This window comes from Bubalus bubalis, chromosome 2, assembly GCF_019923935.1.
Source record: "Bubalus bubalis isolate 160015118507 breed Murrah chromosome 2, NDDB_SH_1, whole genome shotgun sequence".
In the NCBI taxonomy this organism is placed as follows: Eukaryota; Metazoa; Chordata; class Mammalia; order Artiodactyla; family Bovidae; genus Bubalus; species Bubalus bubalis.
In genome coordinates, this window is record NC_059158.1 from 187,514,369 (window position 1) to 187,533,397 (window position 19,029).

General features: G+C 54.0%; 1 protein-coding gene across 2 annotated transcripts in view; it reads left to right on the forward strand.

Moving 5' to 3' along the window:
* Positions 1-15,976, forward strand: part of PADI2 (peptidyl arginine deiminase 2) — a 58,392-nt gene extending 42,416 nt beyond the window's left edge. Inside the window, exons 8-16 of one of the 2 annotated variants that reach the window (XM_006066574.4) lie at positions 1,822-1,976; positions 2,725-2,836; positions 3,350-3,457; positions 6,198-6,349; positions 7,548-7,692; positions 8,447-8,540; positions 10,290-10,375; positions 12,164-12,292; positions 12,926-15,976. In XM_006066574.4, coding sequence (XP_006066636.1) covers positions 1,822-1,976; positions 2,725-2,836; positions 3,350-3,457; positions 6,198-6,349; positions 7,548-7,692; positions 8,447-8,540; positions 10,290-10,375; positions 12,164-12,292; positions 12,926-13,159 — 1,215 coding nt within the window. In that variant the 3' untranslated portion in view covers positions 13,160-15,976. The remainder of the gene's footprint in view (positions 1-1,821; positions 1,977-2,724; positions 2,837-3,349; positions 3,458-6,197; positions 6,350-7,547; positions 7,693-8,446; positions 8,541-10,289; positions 10,376-12,163; positions 12,293-12,925) is intronic. The other variant, XM_006066575.4, reaches the window with a different exon arrangement.
* The last annotated feature ends 3,053 nt before the right edge of the window (positions 15,977-19,029 follow it).

Consider the following 19,029-nt stretch of genomic DNA (forward strand, 5'->3'; position numbering starts at 1 on the left):
GTGCTCAATCACTCAGTTGTGTCTGGCTCTTTGCAACCCCGTGGACTGTAACAAGGTGCCCAGAGCAGAAACAGGAAGGCTGAGCCTGGCCTGATTATCATGTGAGCTGACTTCAGGAAGAAAACTTCGATGCAGCGAGATCAGACATTACTTGAGGAGCCAGGCTCCTCTGTCCATGCAATCTCCTAGGCAAGAATATCTGAAGTGGGTTACCATTTCCTTCTCCAGGGGTTCTTCCTGACCCAGGGATCCAGCTTGAGTCTCCTGAGTTGGCAGGCAGGTTCTTTACCGCTGAACCAGCTGGGAAGCCCCCATCCCTGTGCAGGGTGGGTGTAGTTCTGGGCACAGGGAACCATTGGTTGGCACGAGGAGCAAACTAAGCCATGCGTGTGCGCCCTGCTCTTCCCTCCCTAACGGGCCCCACACCCTCGCTGTGGGAGCTGCTGAATCACGGTCCTGAACTATGTCCCCCTGCTGCGGCCAGACATCTCGCGCACCTGCGCTCCTGGTTTGCAGAAAGTGAGCGAGGAGGCGAGTACTCTCCCCCTATGGGAGCGGTGCCCCCAGCTGAGGCTGCTTTCCACCCGTAAGGACCTCTTACCAAAACTGCAGCCCCGGAGCGCTGGCTCTCAGGCCCCCTTCACTCAGATGGAGGGCCCCGCTGCCCCCTCAGACACGGGCTTGCTCCTCTGCTTCGCTTCTAGACCACTTCAAGACGAGATGCCATGGGCTCCGCCGCAGGTGAAGCTGGGCCTCAGGGTTATGAGAAGGAGCCCAAGTCAGACTGCCCGGGTCTGAGCCCACGAGGCACTGGGCAAGTGAATTGGCCCTGTGTGCCTTGGTTTCCCCACCTGGAAAGTAGAAATGACAAATGCTTCTGCTTCCTGGGGTGATTGTGAGCATCCAAGCTTGGAGCAACTATTCACAACGTGCTCTCGAGTCCCTGGGAGGAGGGAAAGGCAGAAAAAGCGGAGATAATGCGACGGGGTGGGGCGGGGCTGGTCCTGCACCTGCCGTGCATCAGGGTCTCAGAGCAGCCCACCCCCCCCCCCGCGGATGCCGGCAGAAGGCAGACGCTCGCGGGAAGGGCCGCCCCCATGCCCCCACCAAGGGCAGGACACGGCTTCCCGTAGCTTTCCAAAGCCAGCCATGCAACGAGATCTTACCTCATCTTCCCTCATGTTCCGGGCAAGCTTCCCGAACCTTTCCTTAAAAAAAAATCTGGACAGAGCAAAATTTCGCCCGATAACGTTAAAATGTTCACACGTAGAAAAGAGCAAGGTACCCAGAGCAAAAACTGAGGAAGGCCGGGTCTGACTCAGTCATCATGTGAGCCGATTTCAGGAAAAGAACTTGGATGCAATGAAATCAGATAGCGGTTGAGATTGAGCTCAACAGCCAGACTGTCCGTGTTTAAATACAGGCTCACCCACTTACTGATCACTTGACCTTGGACAGCTATGTACAGTTTGTGAATCAGAGGTCTGTGACTTGGTTTTCCCATCTACAAAACAAGGATTAAAATAGTATGTACCCCTGAGTATGGCAGAAGTGAAATCTCACCTGTCACAATAGGACCTGGCATACAGTAAGTGCTCAGTAATGTACTGCTATTGGGAAAGATTGGGGGCAGGAGGAGAAGGGGACGACAGAGGATGAGATGGCTGATGGCATCACCGACTAGATGGACGGGAGTCTGAGTGAACTCCGGGAGTTGCTGATGGACAGGGAGGCCTGGCGTGCTGCAGTCCATGGGGTCGCAAAGAGTCGGACACGACTGCACGACTGAACAGCAGTTACTGGTCTCACCTACTTTGTTAGACAGGAGTGAAAAGCACCCTGACAAGACTTCCTGATCTCTCCCACGCCCAGGAGATCCCTCTGACGCCCGTCTTCACGGACACCGTGACGTTCCGCATCGCTCCGTGGATCATGACCCCCAACATCCTGCCTCCCGTGTCGGTGTTTGTGTGCTGGTAAGCGGTAGGCACGGTGCAGACAGGCCAGGCAGCTGGAGCTGGGGCTTCAGGAGGTGAGAGACCTGGGTCAGGTCACGCTCGTTGCTTCTCAGCTGTGTGACCTTGAGCACTAACGTGACCTCTCTGTGCCTCTGTTTCTCTGAGATGGTGACATCACAGAGTCTCTGCGAGGATTAAGTGGGGTGAAGCAGGCAAAGCATTTGTCAAGGTCCTGGAGCAGAGTTTTTGTGCTCTAAAAGTGATAGCTGCGTTTTCTTTCCCGTATCTTTTGGGCCCTTACCATGTAGTTGGGAGCCTTCCTCTGTGATGGATATTCAGTTCATCTTATTCATCCAGCAGTTTTTCACTGAGCGTGTTATTGGCTAGAGAGCCCCCTTGAGCAGAGAAGCAGGCGAAAGAAGTGCCTGCAGGCGATGCCGGCCACATGCCCCGTGTTCTGAGCCCATCCCCTGCCTCTGGGTTAGGTTAACTGTTCCTTGGAAATCTGGGAGTCGGAGGTGGAAGGCTTTCGGGAGGCGGGGTGAGAATTCCCCTCCTCTCTTTGTTCATGACTGTGGCAGACACTGCAGGAAGGGCTGAATTTGCACGGCCCTTGACTCCAGCAGCCTCTGCACAAGTGAGCCCAGAGGGGCTTCACCTGCCCAGTACGGCCCGGCCCAGGGGCCCGCTGCCGCGCCTCCCCCATGGCGGGCCTGTGCCTCCTCACGCTCCCTCCTGGTCTCTCCCTCTTGCCCATGCTTCTCAGCATGAAGGACAACTACCTGTTCCTGAAAGAGGTGAAGAACCTGGTGGAGAAAACCAACTGCGAACTGAAGGTCTGCTTCCAGTACATGAACCGGGGAGACCGATGGATCCAGGTGAGGCCCCCCAGGCTGGGAAGGACACGGCTCAGGACTCAGGCAAGAGGGGCAGCTTAGTGTCAGCACCCTGGCAGCCAGCTGCTCTGCACGTGTGAATTCTGTGTCAGATCACGCGTGTGCGTGTGCACAGGGACATAAACGCACCAGGCGGCTCACTGCAGCTTCTTAGAGGGGCGGAGACTGAAGCAACCGAGACGTCCGTCTGTGGGGAGGGGTGACCGCGTGACCGGTGGCCTCTCTGTGGAGCACTTTACAACAGCCAAAGAGGAGCCCATCTGTGAATACAGCATGGCTCTCGAGTTAAGGTGTTCCTTGCAGGAAGATGCACACAGGATGTTACCGGCTTTTTACAGCGGGGTCAGTGAGTGCAAGCACAATGGGGGCCTGCAGAGCCCTGAGGAAGGCTGCATGAGAAACCCCTGCCGTCGTGTGCGCGGGACCGGGGAGGCGGCTGGAGTTCCCTGGAGGCCCCCTGGGCTCACTGGATGGCTCTTCCCGCTGTCCCCACAGGATGAAATCGAGTTTGGCTACATCGAGGCCCCGCACAAAGGCTTCCCCGTGGTGCTGGACTCCCCCAGAGATGGAAACCTGAAGGATTTCCCGGTGAAGCAGCTCCTGGTGAGAGGCTGAGGGCCGCCTTGCAGGATGGGGTCGGGGTGCAGCCCGGGGCTGCAGGGCAGAGCAGTGGGGAGACCTCGGGCACCCTCTGTCCCCGGGAGTCTCAGGCAAGAACCCCGGAACGGGTTGCCGTTCCTTCTCCAGGGGATCTTCTGGACCCAGGGATTGAACCCAGGTCTCCTGCGTTGCAGGCGGACTCTTTACCGTCTGAGACACCGGGAAGCCCCTTGGCAAATTAGTCTGTTGCTTCCATCTTCTCATCTGCAGAATGGGTCATTGGGATAGTAACCCCCAACATCCTTTCCTGCTCTCATAACTGATTCTGTGGGAGACAGAGACCTGCCCCTGCCCCCACCTCCAACTTGCAACAAAATACATTTCAAGGAGGAAACTTATAATCAGTTGTTGGAAAGCCTGGTTCCAACTTCAAAGCTCAGTAAGGCTGTGATTTTTCAGTTCATGAGTTTTTAAGAAAGCAATCTAACCCCCACCCTTGATCCTAGAGGTCATTACCACTCTCTTTTTATGCCCTCAACAACCAGTTGGATGAGGACAGAACCAAACTCAGTCTTCCTTGTCCTGACCTTCTGCCCTGAATAGGCAGGGAGAGCTTGGCTGGAGCATAAAATGTAGGTTAGGGGTCTTTCCCAAAGTAACATGCAGGACAGCCTCCCATGAGACATCAGAGCTGCTCAGAGGCAGCCCTTAACCAAGTCAGCACCTGCTGCTTGAGAACATTCACTTACCTTGTCCCCTCATCACGGGGAGATGGCAGGGCCAGTGAGCACACAGCTCTGGAACGCCAGATGGAGCTGGCCTCGAGTCCCAGTTCCGCCCCTTAGCAGCAGCGTGGCCTTGGGCAAGCAACTTAACCTCCTCAGGCCTCAGTGCGCTCGTCTGTGAAACGGGGATTGGAACGGCATCCGTCTCACAGACTTGCTGCGAAGACCGCAGGCGTGATCTAAGACGCCCGTGCTGCTCCCAGCACTAGGACTGTTGTTAGCTGCTGCTCTGGTCCTCATCCCCAGCCCTGGCACGTCCTCAGTACGGGCTGTCCACTTGCTCCAGCACGAGGGGCAGTCAGACCGGTCAGCAGTGGCCACAGGCCTGAGAACCGAGGCCTCAGATCCTGTTCTCACCTTCTTCCCGGGTCACCACCTGCCTGCAGTGTGCCAGGCTGGCCTGGTACCAGTGCCCTGGGCTGCACGGTTCCTGGAGGCCTGGGCCGAGCCTGGCTCTGTGCTGCGTGCCTGCCCCCCGCCCCCTGTGTGAGGCTATAAAACCCCAGCTGCCCCAGCCTCTGGCAGATCACACCTTGCCTTCTGGGGCTCCCAGGAGAGAAAGCGCTAAGCTGCAGCCATTCACCCCTCTGGGCACAGCTGTCCCTTGAGCCTCTGAGCTGGGCCAGGATAAGCCACGTCTTCTCACTCTATGATTTTTATTAGCAAGGATGTCTGTCAGACAAGCTTCGTTCCAGCCCCAGCGCAAGCTCTCAAGCAAGATCCCTACCTTTTTACCAAAAAAAAAAAAAAATCATGAAAGGAAACTTAAAATTCAGGGAGTCACAGGGGCTTTGCCACACTCATTACGGGGGTTGTATCATGTAACTCCAGTCTGTTAGAGCTCTGTGCTAAGAAGGAGTCTGAGGCTGCATCTGGGCTCAGTGAACAGACATGGTTGGTTGGGGCTGGGTTGAAATTGTGTATATGTTACTTCTCTGACGTTCTTGCATGTTTGGCCAGCTTTCACTTGGTAAGATCGTAGTAACAAACAGCCCCCATCCATCAATAGCTAACATCAGCAAAGGTCCGTTTCTTGCTCACATCAGCAGAGGAACAGGGATGTCAATGGCACAAAACAAGGACCAATCATGAAATTGCCAGTATTTCTCTGTGTTTAAGAAATAGAGACGGATGCAGAGACACAGATGTGCGCGCGTGCACACACACACACACACACACACACACACTCATACTTACACTCATACCGACGTGCTCACAAACAGCCTCCCCATGCGGGGTTCCTGCTCTTCAGCGGGAGTAAGAAGCAAATGGTGGAGAAGGAAACGGCAACCCACTCCAGTATTCATGCCTGGAAAATCCCATGGACCGAGGAGCCTGGTGGGCTACAATCCATGGGGTCGCAAAGAGTCGGATGAAGCTCAAAGGGATATGGGCCGCTGAAAAGGATATAAACCAGGGCAGAATTTCTTAAAGAAGTAACAGATTAGTTAGTTACAACATCAAGATAAATGGAATTGAAAGAGAGATGCTACCAAGAGAGTTGGGCAGTACTGCTTAAATAATGCTCAAGAGTTTCTATTCTTAAATTGTTTTCTCTTGAGAGAAGATGAGCAGCACTGGGCCCACTCAACTCTGCCTTTTTTTGTTCCCCACTTTGGTTATGTGTTGTTACTTTCGGAATTGCACTTTTTTCACCTTGTCATAGTAGCTGCCAAAGTGAGTTTTTATAAACATGGGGTTCTAGAGCGCTGGCTTCCTGGGGCAGAGGAAAGAAAGAAATGCATGTTGTACAAAATAAGTACGTTCATTTGTTTAATAAAATAGTTCTATTATTGAAGTTAAAAAAAAAAAAAGAAGCAAATGGGCAACCCCCAGAAGCTAAGTGCTCTCAGGGCCAGACCAAAGGTGGTGAAAAGTGGTCCTCAGAGGGTGGCTGGGCTGGGACTGAGGGCTCCCGGCCACGGGGGACTAACCACGGGTGTGTTCCCCCTGCCCAGGGCCCAGACTTTGGCTATGTGACCCGGGAGCCACTCTTTGAGACTGTCACCAGCCTGGATTCCTTTGGGAACCTGGAGGTCAGTCCGCCAGTGACCGTGGATGGCAAGACATACCCGCTGGGCCGGATCCTCATCGGGAGCAGCTTCCCTCTGTAAGAGAAGCCAGGGAGGGGCTGGAGGGGGGTGGGGGTTGGGGGGGTAGCGGTTGTTTCTGTCGGAGCAGACTGGGTTGCTCAGACATGGAGTGATTGGCTAGGAGAATTAACCTGCCCATGACTGACAAGATATAGACATTCTTGGAAAGAAAATCAAGTTAACCTTTACATCTTAGTGTGAATTAGGATCTAACATGAAGTGAAGTGAAGTCACTCAGTCGTGTCTGACTCTTTGCGACCCCATGGACTGTAGCCTACCAGGCTCCTCTGTCCATGGGATTTTCCAGGCAAGAATACTGGAGTGGGTTGCCATTTCCTTCTTCAAGAGATTTTCCCGACCCAGGAATCGAACCCAGGTCTCCCGCATGGTAGGCAGACGCTTTACCGTCTGAACCACCAGGGAAGTAAAACTAAGTAAATGACCCTCTTCCCCAAATGGGAGGGTCCACGATGAGGTTATAAATAAGGTGGGGAAGGGTGCAGGAGTTGGGGAGGAGCAGCACTGAGAGAAGATGAGTGGGGGTCTTGGCAATACAGAAAACAAACGTGGGAGCAAGCAGCCAAGTAAGATACCTCTGGGTGCTACCAGGTGCAGTGAGGAAGATTAAGTAGGTACCTACGGAACAAGGAAGAGTAAGGTGAAGTAGGAGAGAGAGACGGGGGCCAGATCAAAAACGGATTTTCCAGCCACTGTGAAGATCTTGGGTTATAGTGTAAGGGTAATGGGGAGATTGAAGACCTCAGGGAGTGTAGAAGTCAAGAAGGGCTTCCTGGAAGAGGCGTCACTTGATTGAAGATTGAAACTGAGATGTTACTTGCAAAGAGGGACATAGGCAGGGGCAGATTCTGGAACTCTGCCTGAGCCTTAGCCCCTCCAGCAGTCCAAGAAGGACCCCTGGGTACAGAAGCTGGCCTCCCTGTACCCACTGACACCCTCAAGGCCTAAAGGCCGGGCTCCATGGCCTTCACACACACCATGGCTGCAGCTGACACTTCCTTATTCCCCCCTGGACTCAACTGCCTTTCTAGCTGGGCCAGTGTCTCTGCAACTCAGGTTCCTTCTCATGACTTTTCTGCTGATGCCACGCTGGGTCCAGGCTGGGTTCCAGGGGCTGAACTCCTCCTGCAAGCCCTCTGGCGAGACAGGCACGACGGGCAACCTTCTGAAGAACTGCCCCCTCCCAACCCCACCCAGGTCCGGTGGTCGGAGGATGACCAGGGTGGTGCGGGACTTCCTGCAGGCCCAGCAGGTACAGGCGCCCGTGGAGCTCTACTCAGACTGGCTGACCGTGGGCCACGTGGATGAATTCATGACCTTCGTCCCCATCCCAGGCACCAAGGTGAGCTGACCTCTGAGGCTGGAGGGGAGAGGCTGGTGCGGAAGCCCTGTACTACCAGCTCTTGTCAGCAGGGGGGTATCTAGTGGAAATGGACTGTACAGAGGAAGAAGGAAGGAGGCTGAAGCTGGTTTGTATGTTGTTGCTGTGGCCAGTAAATGTTTAACCCAATAAATCTGAAATTTTAGCATTTCAACATGTAATCATTATAAAAATTAATAATGAGAGGTTTTATGTTCTTTTTCCATACCAAGCATTCAGAATCTGGTGTGTGCTTTATTCTTCACACATCTCCACTAAGACCAGCCACAGTTGAAGTGTCCAATAACCCCACAGGGCTAGTGGCCACGGTACTGGCCGTAATGCCCTGGAGAGCAATGGCGTAGGGGCCTGGGGCCCTAGAGAGAGTCTTTCGTTTTCTGAAATGCAAAGAAATGTCTGCAACTTAATAACCCTGGAAATCTGGAGCAAATGGCCGGGCCTCTTGGCCCCTTGGAGATGCTCTCCCTCTCTGTCCAAGGTCACCTTTTACTCTGAGCTTCGACTCAACAGCGTTGCTGAGGCAGGAAAATTTCTGTGGCAGGAAGGGTGAGAAATACTCCTCTGAAATAGAGAAATCCTGCCAGGCAGCCTTCGCCACTCGGCATGGGTGGCTGAGACAATGTGCAGGCAGGGCCCCGGGTCCTCAGGGCAGGAGCCCCCCCGCGGCTCGGCCACCTGCCCTCTGCTGACCGGCCGGCCGTACGGTCTCTCACAGAAATTCCGGATGCTCATGGCCAGCACCTCAGCCTGCTACAAGCTCTTCAGAGAGAAGCAGAAGGAGGGCCATGGGGAGGCCATCATGTTCAAAGGTGAGTGCCCACGGGGCCCTGGCAGCGAGCTGGGCCCCCGGGGGCCTTTGGGAGGACGGGGCCGGTGAGCGCTTTGTCCCGGACAGCCAGCTCCACTTCCGGTTGTCCAGCCCGCTCCGAGGCCATGGAGTCATCCTGGTGGGAGGCGGCCCTGGCCTCTGTGGGCCTCGTGGTCGTCACCCCCACCTCAAGCCGCCCACTGCCCCTTATGACCCTCGACAGGGGCCTGTGGTTCTTCGGGACGTGCTGTGGGACACTTCAAATGGCACCAGCCCCGAGGAGAGTTAAATGGTTCAAAAGCTAAGTGCCATCACTCGGGGACCTTGAGCTTTGGAAACAAGCTAGAGAAGAGCGTACATCCTGCGGTTTAGGGGCAGGAAGAAGAGTGGGAGCTGACAACACAATGCAAGACAGCTTCACCACTAGTCCTGGAGCGAGAAACCGTTAATTCAGACACGTAATTGAGACAGACAGACTGGGAGGAGCTTTGCTCTTAAATTAACCATGGAAACAAAGGGAGCTGATCAGGTGGATTCAGTGACCCACGTTAGAGACGCCATGACAATTTCTTTTTTTTTTTTCCATGACAATTTCTTAAGTGTTTTTCCGTAAATTAGTTTTTGTCACTTTTCAGGTTGGCATCTCTAATCCACCTAATCCCAAGAGTCTGTATCCCTCAGACTGGTTGATACTTACGTACATGACCACCCTCCATGTCCAAAGGCAGCGTTCCTGATAGTGACTAGTGTCTGGGACAGACAAGATAAGCTTAAGACCACTATCCTTTTTTAATTCCCACCGATAGGAACTTTTTAGGTTGGCAGGCATGAGTCTCAACTTTCTGAAAGCTGCTTTCTATATTAACCCCTCAAAGCTCCCCACAGGTACAGGAGCTACTATCTTTGTACAGATATGTCCAAGGGGTTGGACACAGCTCAGCAGCAGCCCCCATCTGTTTGCCACTAACAAGCTGCAAAGCTAGGAAACGCAGTGGACCAGCATCAGACACGGAAGAAAGGCGTCTATAGCTAGGCTCTGCAGTCTGGCTTCCTGGTCTGCTTGCGGGCTCAGGCACCAGCTGTAAGGCCTCGGATGAGTCAGGGAGCGTCTCTGTGCCTCTGCTTCTTCATCTTTAATGCTGGAAGCTACCTGATAAGAGATGGGGGGAGACTACTGAGCTACCGCAGTGAATTTCCAGACGGCTCCCTGCTACACAGCAGGTGCTCCCTAAGCGTTGGAGGTCACCAATCAGAAACCACATGGGCCCCCACGAGCTGACAGGAGATAGATGCAGGCCCAGCACAGCACGGGGGCCGGGCGTGAGGCGGGCCTGAAACAGGAGGGCGTCGCCGCCTGGCCCCCTGCTTCTGCCACCCTCCCCCTGGCCCGCTGCTCGTCCTTGGAAGCAGGCCTCTTCTGCCACCCTGCCCCTGGCCTGCTTCTCTTCCCTGTAAGGAGGTCGCTTCTGCCACCCTCCCCCTGGCCTGCTGCTCATCCTTGAAAGCAGGCCTCTTCTGCCACCCCACCCTCAGGCTAGAGAGAGAGCAAGGCAGCGGCCCCCCTCTTCCCTGGCCCTGGTGACATGGCCAGCCCTGGGGAAAGAAGCGTCTGCAGGGGCTGCCCTCCCACGCTCCTGCCTGTCCCTGCTCCATCGGCCTCGTCCTGAGAGGTAGCCCAGAAGCTGAGAGTCTTGGCAAAGAGGAGCACCAGGCAGGACATAGACCATCCCCTGTCCTCTGACCCCCACAGGCCTGGGCGGGATGAGCAGCAAGCGCATCACCATCAACAAGATTCTGTCCAATGAGAGCCTTGTGCAGGAGAACCAGTACTTCCAGGTGAGCCGGGCCTTGTGGGAGGGAAGAGGCTGCCTTGGGGCCGCCCTAGGGGATGGCGGCCCGCCTGCCTGACTTACTCCTTACTGGAAGCTGAAGGGTGTGACAGTGAGGGGAGGTGCAGGCCAGCAGAGGCCAGAAGCAGACAGGAGACCTGGGAAGGAACATGTACCAAGCGGTGCTCAAGAGCCGAAGTTTCTGTAAGGCTAGAGCCCGCAACATTTGGGGAAGACCCACAGACACCAAAATACGAAAACTACAGACCTACTTCCAGGAAAACTCTTATATGAAGATACGCCCTGAAGCTTTATTTTTTAGGGGTCACAGATTCCTGAAGTTCTCTATCTATGGATGAATCCTACTTTCTGAATTCCTAAATCTCAAAATTATATCCAGAAGTAGAAACCAGTCAACAGGGTCCTATTTAGTTGAATTAGATCTCTGTTTGCGTGGGCATATTTAAAGCACCAAGTTTAAAAAAAAACTCAGACATATTTAGACAAAAGGGCACGACTGGCTCATACAAGTCGAAAGTTCGACAGTGGCGTGGATTTCAGGCGTAGGCTCATCAGGGCTCTGGCTCCATCTCTGCACTTGGGCTCTGCAGGCACCCTCCTGGCAGGAGCTTAGTTGTAGCAGTTCAAGGTCTCCCATCCACCCCCTCATACCTCCACAAAGGAAGAGGTCTTACATGCCGCCAACAATTAAACAAAAGCTTTGCATTTCACTCTGCGCCAACCTGAAACGATTATTATAGCCAGAGGAATTTCATATGCTGACTGCCTCAATCCTAGTTTATTGCCCTTGAACTGACCCCTGGAACAAAGGGGCAGGGGCACCAGCCGTCGCGAGGAGACAACAGCTCAACCCAGCGACTGGCTGCTGCATTTCGGGGGGGGTGGAGTGGATGCTGGAGAAGCAACCCCAAGTTTCCCAAAGGTCCCCAAACGTCTCACGGCCGGTTGAAAGTTGACTTTATCGCAACCCCTCTCTGTTTCACTTTTTGGCGTCAGGTAGATCTGAGGTCAGACCATGACCCCTCGCTTTCCGCACTAGGACTCTGGGCCACTCACTAAGGACTCTGTCTTAGCTTCCCTCGTCTCTAATACTCAAGATGTGTATTAAGAACATGACTCAAGTCGCTCAGTCACGTTCGGCTCTTTGTGACCCCATGGACTGTAGTCCAACAGCTTCTCTGTCCATGCGATTTCCCAGGCAAGAGTGCTGGAGTAGCTTGCCATTTCCTTCTCCAGGGATCTTCCCGACCTGGAGACTGAACCTGAGTCTTGTTAGGCAGATTCTTTACCACCGAGCCTCCTGGTCTCCAATAACGGGATACCAATAGTGTCCACCTCGTGAGACTGAGGTTGAGACAAGGAGCATACGTGCAGCACTGAGAGCCGTACCCTGAGGGCGCTCATGCGGATTAGTGTTTATTGTTAATCAAGACCATGGGCACTCTTGTTCTTACCGCCTGGGGTGGCCTGAGGATTCAGTGGGATGCTGCACGGCAAGCGCTTAGGGTCTGACTCGTAGTTGGTGATCAGTAAATGAGTGCTGAGTATCATTGCTGGGAGCTCCTGGTATGAATTCTGTGACTTTCTCTCTCGTTCTCTCTTACTCTCAGCGCGGGTGGGAGGGGCATGGGAGAGGTGGCCCCATGCTGGAGGAGCCCTGCACGCTCCCTGGAGTGCTGGGGCCCCGGGTCTAATGCCTCAGGCAGGGCTGAGGTGGACAGAGGTGTCAGGGTGCCCCTCACTCGCCCGCCCTCCCTTCTTCCCCGTCACCCAGCGCTGCCTGGACTGGAACCGCGACATCCTCAAGAAGGAGCTGGGACTGACAGAGCAGGACATCATCGACCTGCCCGCCCTGTTCAAGATGGACAAGAACCGCCAGGCCAGGGCCTTCTTCCCAAACATGGTGAGGTGTTCTGGGCTCCGGACCTCACCCAAACTGTCAGTAGGGGCGGGCCAGACCCGGAGGGACCCCTTGGCTGAGGCTGGCCGAGTGGGAGGCCCAGACCCCAGGCCCGCTGAGCTGCCGTGCGGCCCCCCACCCCAGCACTCACCCTGCCGGGAAGACTGCTCATTCTGGTTCCCCTTGGGATCCTGGGGGAGGCTTCACCTTAACACAGTGGAAAGTGCTTTGTAAATTCAAAGGGCCTTTATAGACAAGACAGATTCTTGTTATCATAGAGGAGAGTCTTCTATGAGCTAGAAAGAGGTTAAAACACTCACACACAAGAAACACAGATGCGTATATACGCACATGAAAACATACGTGCGTGCGTGCGTGCCCGCAGTGCACACACCGATGCATACACACACAGCCGCATGCACATGTATGTCCATACACATACACCCGGGGCGGGTTGCTAGGCTTTCCACTTAGCTCTGCCGTGTATGGAGTGCATAGCCCCCTCTGAGCCTCAGCTTCCTCATCTGTAAAGTGGGGGTAGTCACAGTCCTGGATCGCAGGGCTGTTGGAGGGCTCGGAACAGGGCGGGCAGAGCAGACGCTCCATGAAGGTAACCGCGGCACCGCCTGCCCACAGGTGAACATGATCGTGCTCGACAAGGACCTGGGCATCCCCAAGCCGTTCGGGCCCCAGGTGGAAGAGGTGTGCTGCCTGGAGACGCACGTGCGCTCCCTGCTGGAGCCCCTGGGCCTCTGCTGCACCTTCGTGGACGACATCTCCGCCTACCACAGGTTTCTGGGCGAGGTGCACTGCGGCACCAACGTGCGCCGGAAGCCCTTCGCCTTCAAGTGGTGGCACATGGAGCCCTGACCTGCGCGGGGCTGCCGCGAGCGGCCGCGGCCCCACAGCTGCCGTGCTGGCGCCGCACCAGCCTCTGGTTCTTAGCGTGGCTGCAGGATGCCCTTCAGCGATAGCCATCAGGGAACTTGGGGAAAACGTTTCTACTTTCAATTTCACTTTTACTTACAGGACCCGGAAGTTGCCTGGCACACCTGGGCCACACAGCGAGGTCGTGGGGAGAGAACCCAGGAAACTGGGCCTCTGCTTGTATGCGAGTTGGGGGTGGGGGTCTGGTTTTTTGAGGGCTTTCTCTTGGTGAATTTTAAATGGGAGAGTGGAAATTTAAAGCAAGGGAAGGGGGGGGGAAAGGTAGCCCCAATTGTCAGTTATCAGAATCAACTAAGATCTCTAGAAGAAAGGGCCTCAGTGAGGGGAGGCGGCCTGGCTCCTTACCCAGTCAGGTAGCTGGCAGCGTGTTTACTCAAGGTCACCATGTTTGAAGTGAGTACTCAGCAACCAAAGCCGAGTCAGGCGCTTGTATAACAAAAAGGAGGAAACCCAGCTGTCGGGGCTGACACCACAGGGGCCCGGGTGCCCCCGCCCTCCCTGACTTCTCCAGACTCTTCGTACCCCCAGAGCACCCCCTGCCGGAACGGGACTGCGGGCGCCACTGAGGGGCCTTCAAGCACTGGGGAGGGGTGTGGGGTATCCGTGCCTTTGCCCTCCCTCACAAGGGCGTCAGCATCCACAGTGTCACCTCCCCCTGTTAACCTCCACGCTGACCGTCCTGAAAATAGCTGAACGTTTGGCCAGAGTCTGTGTAGCCCTGATGTGAAAAGCAAGCCAAAAACCCCAGGACCCAGAACCTTCCCCAGAGTCTTTAGTCTGTTGTCCAAAATGGAATGAGAGGAGACGGGAAGAGGCTCTGGGACGACCAGTTTGCCCAGTAGCCATGCCCCGAGGGCCAAGGCAGCCAGCATGGAGGGGATTCTGGGATCCAGGTGTACCTAGAACTGCCGTCATCCTTGAAATCCACTGCCCTTTGTCCAGGGGGCCACCCCATTTATTCATTCCTTTCCAGGCTGCCGCAGATCCCCTTGCTTGCCCTCTGCGGTGTAGACACCGCTGGCAGCTCCCCGCTCCCCGAGGATCCAGTCATCGCGCTTAGACCCTTCGCTGGCAGCAGATTTCATCAGCACAGCCTTCTCCATTTCTGAGATGCTCCTTCTGCCTCATCTGCCTCATCTTTCTCATGGACCCAGGCTCTCCCAGATGTTTGGGAGTTCCACCCCCTCACCCCCACCCCCAGCATCCTCATGGCCTCAGGGTTCCGTGTGCAAAGATGCCCCAGGGTGAACTGTGTTACCCATCTTCTCTGCTGGGTTCTCGATTCTCTGGCCGCCCCTGACCCATCTCCTCTCACGGCCTCCACTTCCTGCTCTGATGCCATCTCTCCAGGCAGCTAGACAAGGACTTCTTCCCCACCAGCCACACTCAGACCTCCCCACCATAGGACACAATTAAAGACCCACCTCTCCTCTCCAGATGTCAGGAGCAAGACGTAAAGACCCTGCCCTAACCTCTAGCCCTAACAGCCAGTTCTGGGCCAGCTACTGGCCTTAGAGATGGACCGATGATCCCCACTGAAGTTTCTTAGTACATGCTGAAAATCCTAGCATTTGGACATAATCAGATTCATTCTCTGGCTCCCACTGAAAAGACTTAGTTTCAGCTTTAAAATTTCCTTTAAGGGCAGCTGACTTCAGAGAATAAGTGAATTATAATTCCACTTCGAGAGTTAAAAAGGAACGGATTTATAACCAATGAAAAGGTTGTAAATTTGAATTCCTGAAGAATGAGATCTTGGATTATTCACTCATTCAGCAAACCTATATTGTGTGCCTGAGTGCCAGGCACAGTGGTGGGCTCTGAGGGTACAGGGCCCTGTAGCAAGCGGGTTCTGGCCCTTGCGCTTGCCTCCAGGAGGCAGCCACCCACATATAAATGGCCAGCATCTGCCCTTTTGGTGATGCGCTCTTTAGAAATACCAGTTCACTATATTCAGGGAATGCACAGGATGCAGAGCTTCCACAAGTCACTGTCGCAGTGGAATGAGAGGGGTGGGTCTCCTTTAAACAAGCCTCCTGCCCGTCCAGCTGGGCCAGTGCCCCCCAGCAGATGGGGCCCCAGCACCTTCAGAAGCTGTTGTTCCCACTTTGGGAACAGCGGCTCCTGCCTTTGGGGGCCCAAGCCCCAGGTTTCTCCAACCCCAGAGCTGAAGACACCAAGTGCCTATTTGTGAATGTTTATCTGGAGACTTAAGATTGTTTGCTGTGTGTTTTTGTGCTTGGTTAATGTGTGTTTGGGGGCTTTCATTTTTTTCATTTTTTCTTTTTTTAGTCTGCCTTAAGGGGAAGTGCGCACTTCCCGTGTGGAGACGGTGTGTATTTGTAGATTTTTCTAAGGCTCTCCCCATCAGTAAGTTAGCAGTTTCTGATGACTCTGAAGCCCCAAGGCCTCAGACGGCCTTCCCCATCTTGCTTGCCCACCCGTGTGACTGCCCTTGCCGTGGATATCCCCCCAGCATCCCTGGACTCGTCATTCTTTCCCACCCACCACCTTCTATAAACATAGGCCTAGAATATACTTCCGTGTTGCAAAACTCAGCCAAGGTCCTGTTTCGATCTTTGCTTTGATATATTTTAAATTAAGAGAGCAGAGGGTATTGTGAAGATGACGAGAGGCGGGGCATGGTTTCAACTTTCTGGACGAGAGGTGATGCTGGAGATGGCGACGTGTTGGGAAAGAGCCTGATTAAGCAGCAACAAAATAAATGGTCGGAGGGAAGTCCTGTGGCTGCTGGTGTGATGTTCATGGTTGCTTCATGGCCATGGCCCGGAGTGAGGCAGGCCACACACGGGCCCTCTCCTGGCCCTGTGGTCGCTGCCCTTCTGCACGCACAACCAGGGCTCTCAGAAAGAGTATCCCGAGGGCTTGGAATCCCACACAGTCGATGGATGTGTAGTGCCTGGCCACCACCCAAGGTCAAGACCAACACCCACAATAAAGTCTGACTGTTTTCTGGTGGGGTTCCCCAGAAGGAAAACCAAAGGTGAGCTTTTGGGAACAAGTGACTTATTAAGGAAGTGCCTCCCTGAGAAACCAGGAAAGGCGCGCAGGGAGCAGGACCAGAAAAGGGAAGAGGCCAAGAGTGTGATTTCAGACGTAGCCTCAGCGTGGTCACAGGAGGCCTCTGAGCAGAGGTGGCAGCTCAGTCATTCCATCTGGGGCCAAGTCTCATGACCTACACCAGTCAGTCGCTGGCCGTGGGGACTTGAACTCTCTGAACAGGCAAGGGGGTCCCTGGAGCCCACAGGCAGTCATCTAAAGGGCTCACAGCTGTAGTTTTGTGTTTGCCATGCCGCTCGGCTTGCGGGATCTTAGTTCCCTGACCAGAGATTGAACCCGCACCCCCAGTGGCTGTAAAAGCGTAGGGTCCCAACCCCTGGATGGCCAGGGAATTGCCCGCAGCTTGTGCTTATTAGCAGAAGAGTCCCAGGAGCTGGGGAATGGGTTCCCAGAACAAGAAAGGGATCTGGGCAAAGCACCAGTGTGCCCACTGCTCTGAGCGATAGCATGTTCTCATAATGTGGAGTTGTTGCTCAGGATGTACGATTTAACCCATGGCATAAAACCCATAGGCTTCCCTGGTGGCTCAGATGGTAAAGAATCTTCCTGCAATGGGGGAGGCCTGGGTTCGATCCCTGGGTTGGGAGGATCCCCTGGAGGAGGGCATGGCCACCCACTCCAGTATTCTTGCCTGAAGAATCCCATGAACAGAGGAGCCTGGCAGGCTACAGTCTGTGGGGTCGCAAAGAGTCAGACATGACTGAGCGACCAAGCACACACACATAAATCCACAGCCATGATCAACAGGGTCTTTGTGAGTAAGTTCCTAAGGCCCTGAAATAGGATCACCTAGTTGGTTGCTGAAACTGGAAGCCACTTTCAAGCTCTTTGGGATGCACCTGGGGGCTTCTTACCTCTCAGCCCCATCTTGGGTTTCTGGACAGATGTTCTGGTGCAAAATTAAAATCTCCAGTTCTCTTATTCCTGGACTTCACCCACAGGTCCAGCCCTCTGAGGTCATTCTTCTCCTTTGTACCCAACTAACATTGCTGGAGTCCATCCTCGACGGGGGTTTCCTGAATCACCTATATTGGGAACTCCCCAAGGGACGCTAGCGTGCTGAATCCATTCTGCTGGTGTCTTCACATCTTGGCCACTCACTCACCTCAGAATTTCTGAAAGTCATCCGGAGACTTCTGGAACAGCACCTTCCAATAGAAACAGTGCAAGCCACATATGTAATTTTAAATTTCCTGGTAGCCACATTTTTAAAAGTGAAAAACAGGTGCAGTTAATTTAATAATGTCTTCTTTATAGCAGTATATCCAAATTATTTTCAATAGGTAATCAAATTTTTAAAATATTAGTGAAATAGTTCACATTCTCTTTTTTGGTAGTAAGTCCTTGAAAGCTAAAATATACTTTATATTTAAATCACATCTCTCTTAAGACTAGCCACATTTTAAGCATTCAGTAGCCACAAGTGGCTACCATATTGGGCTTCCTTGGTAGCTGGGGGTAAAGAGTCTGCCTGCAACGCAAGCGATGCGGATTTGATCCCTAGATGGGGAAGATCCCCTGGAGGAGGGCATAGCCACCCACTCCATTATTCTTGCCTGGAAAATCCCATGGACACAGGAGCCTGGTGGGCTACAGTCAGGTTTGCAAAGGGTCGTACGTGACTGAAGCGACCGAGTGCAAGCTTGGGCGCAGCTACCGTATAGGATGGCAGAGTTACAGAATCATCTCTGCCAGGCTGAGTCCCAGTTGTAGAAATAGGTACATTCCTTAAACCCTCAGAATCCAGCTAGACTGACTGCAATGGCTAACAAAAGTTGACTGTATAATACCAAATAGAGAAACAGAAGATAGATATCAGCCCTCCTTGGCCCTAATGTGCAGCATCTCGCCCCTCCAGAAGGTTCTCTTGCCTGAATCGTGGCTGCTGCCACGTTGCCAGGACTGGCCTCTGGACAAAAGGCGTTCCCTTGGCCAAGTCCCCTCTGCTCACTTCAGGAAGAGAATCCCCATCAGCACTGTGGAAAGGGAAAACATAATTCCCTCACCTCCAGCCTCCTTCCTGTCACCATTCTCTGGGATACAACTTGATTCTGCACTTGAATATGTCTTCTGTTCCCAGGTGAGGGGCATTGGGGTTGTCATTGTATCAGCCTCTTCATTCCAGATGGGATCTGATCCGCACCCTGGCACAGCCAGAAGGCTGTGGAAGTGGAATCCCTCCTCCCCAAGCGAAAGAGCAGCCAGGGATAAACTCTGCCTGCCCAGGAGGACTTATCCAGGATCCTTGTCCAAGGGGCATCAGCTCCAAGGGGCTGGCAGTGTTACTGATAATACAGTGTGGTGATACCAGATGACAGCATGTGGTATCTCTCCTCCAGCTGGACCACCAGATAAAAGACATATTCAGGCAGAAAGCCCAGCTCTGCAGCCTTGTCTCAAGCCTGGATGATGTGAGCAATGTGATTTTCACCTGTGGCTCACTCCCCAGCCAACTGGGTTCCTGTTCAGCCCTGACCTTGTGCGCACCAGGACCCAGAGACCCCACAGAGACTGAGACGGAACTGTGTGTGAGTGTCTCCTGAGGGGGTACAGGTCAGCAGTGGCCTGCTGCAGGGGCAGGGGCTCTGGGTGCAGCAGACCTGGGTGTGGCATAAGCCCTCTTGGAGGAGGTCGCCAGTAACCCCACCATAGAGCTGTCAGAACTTACACAGGACTGGGGAGACAGACTCTTGGAGGGCACACACAGAACC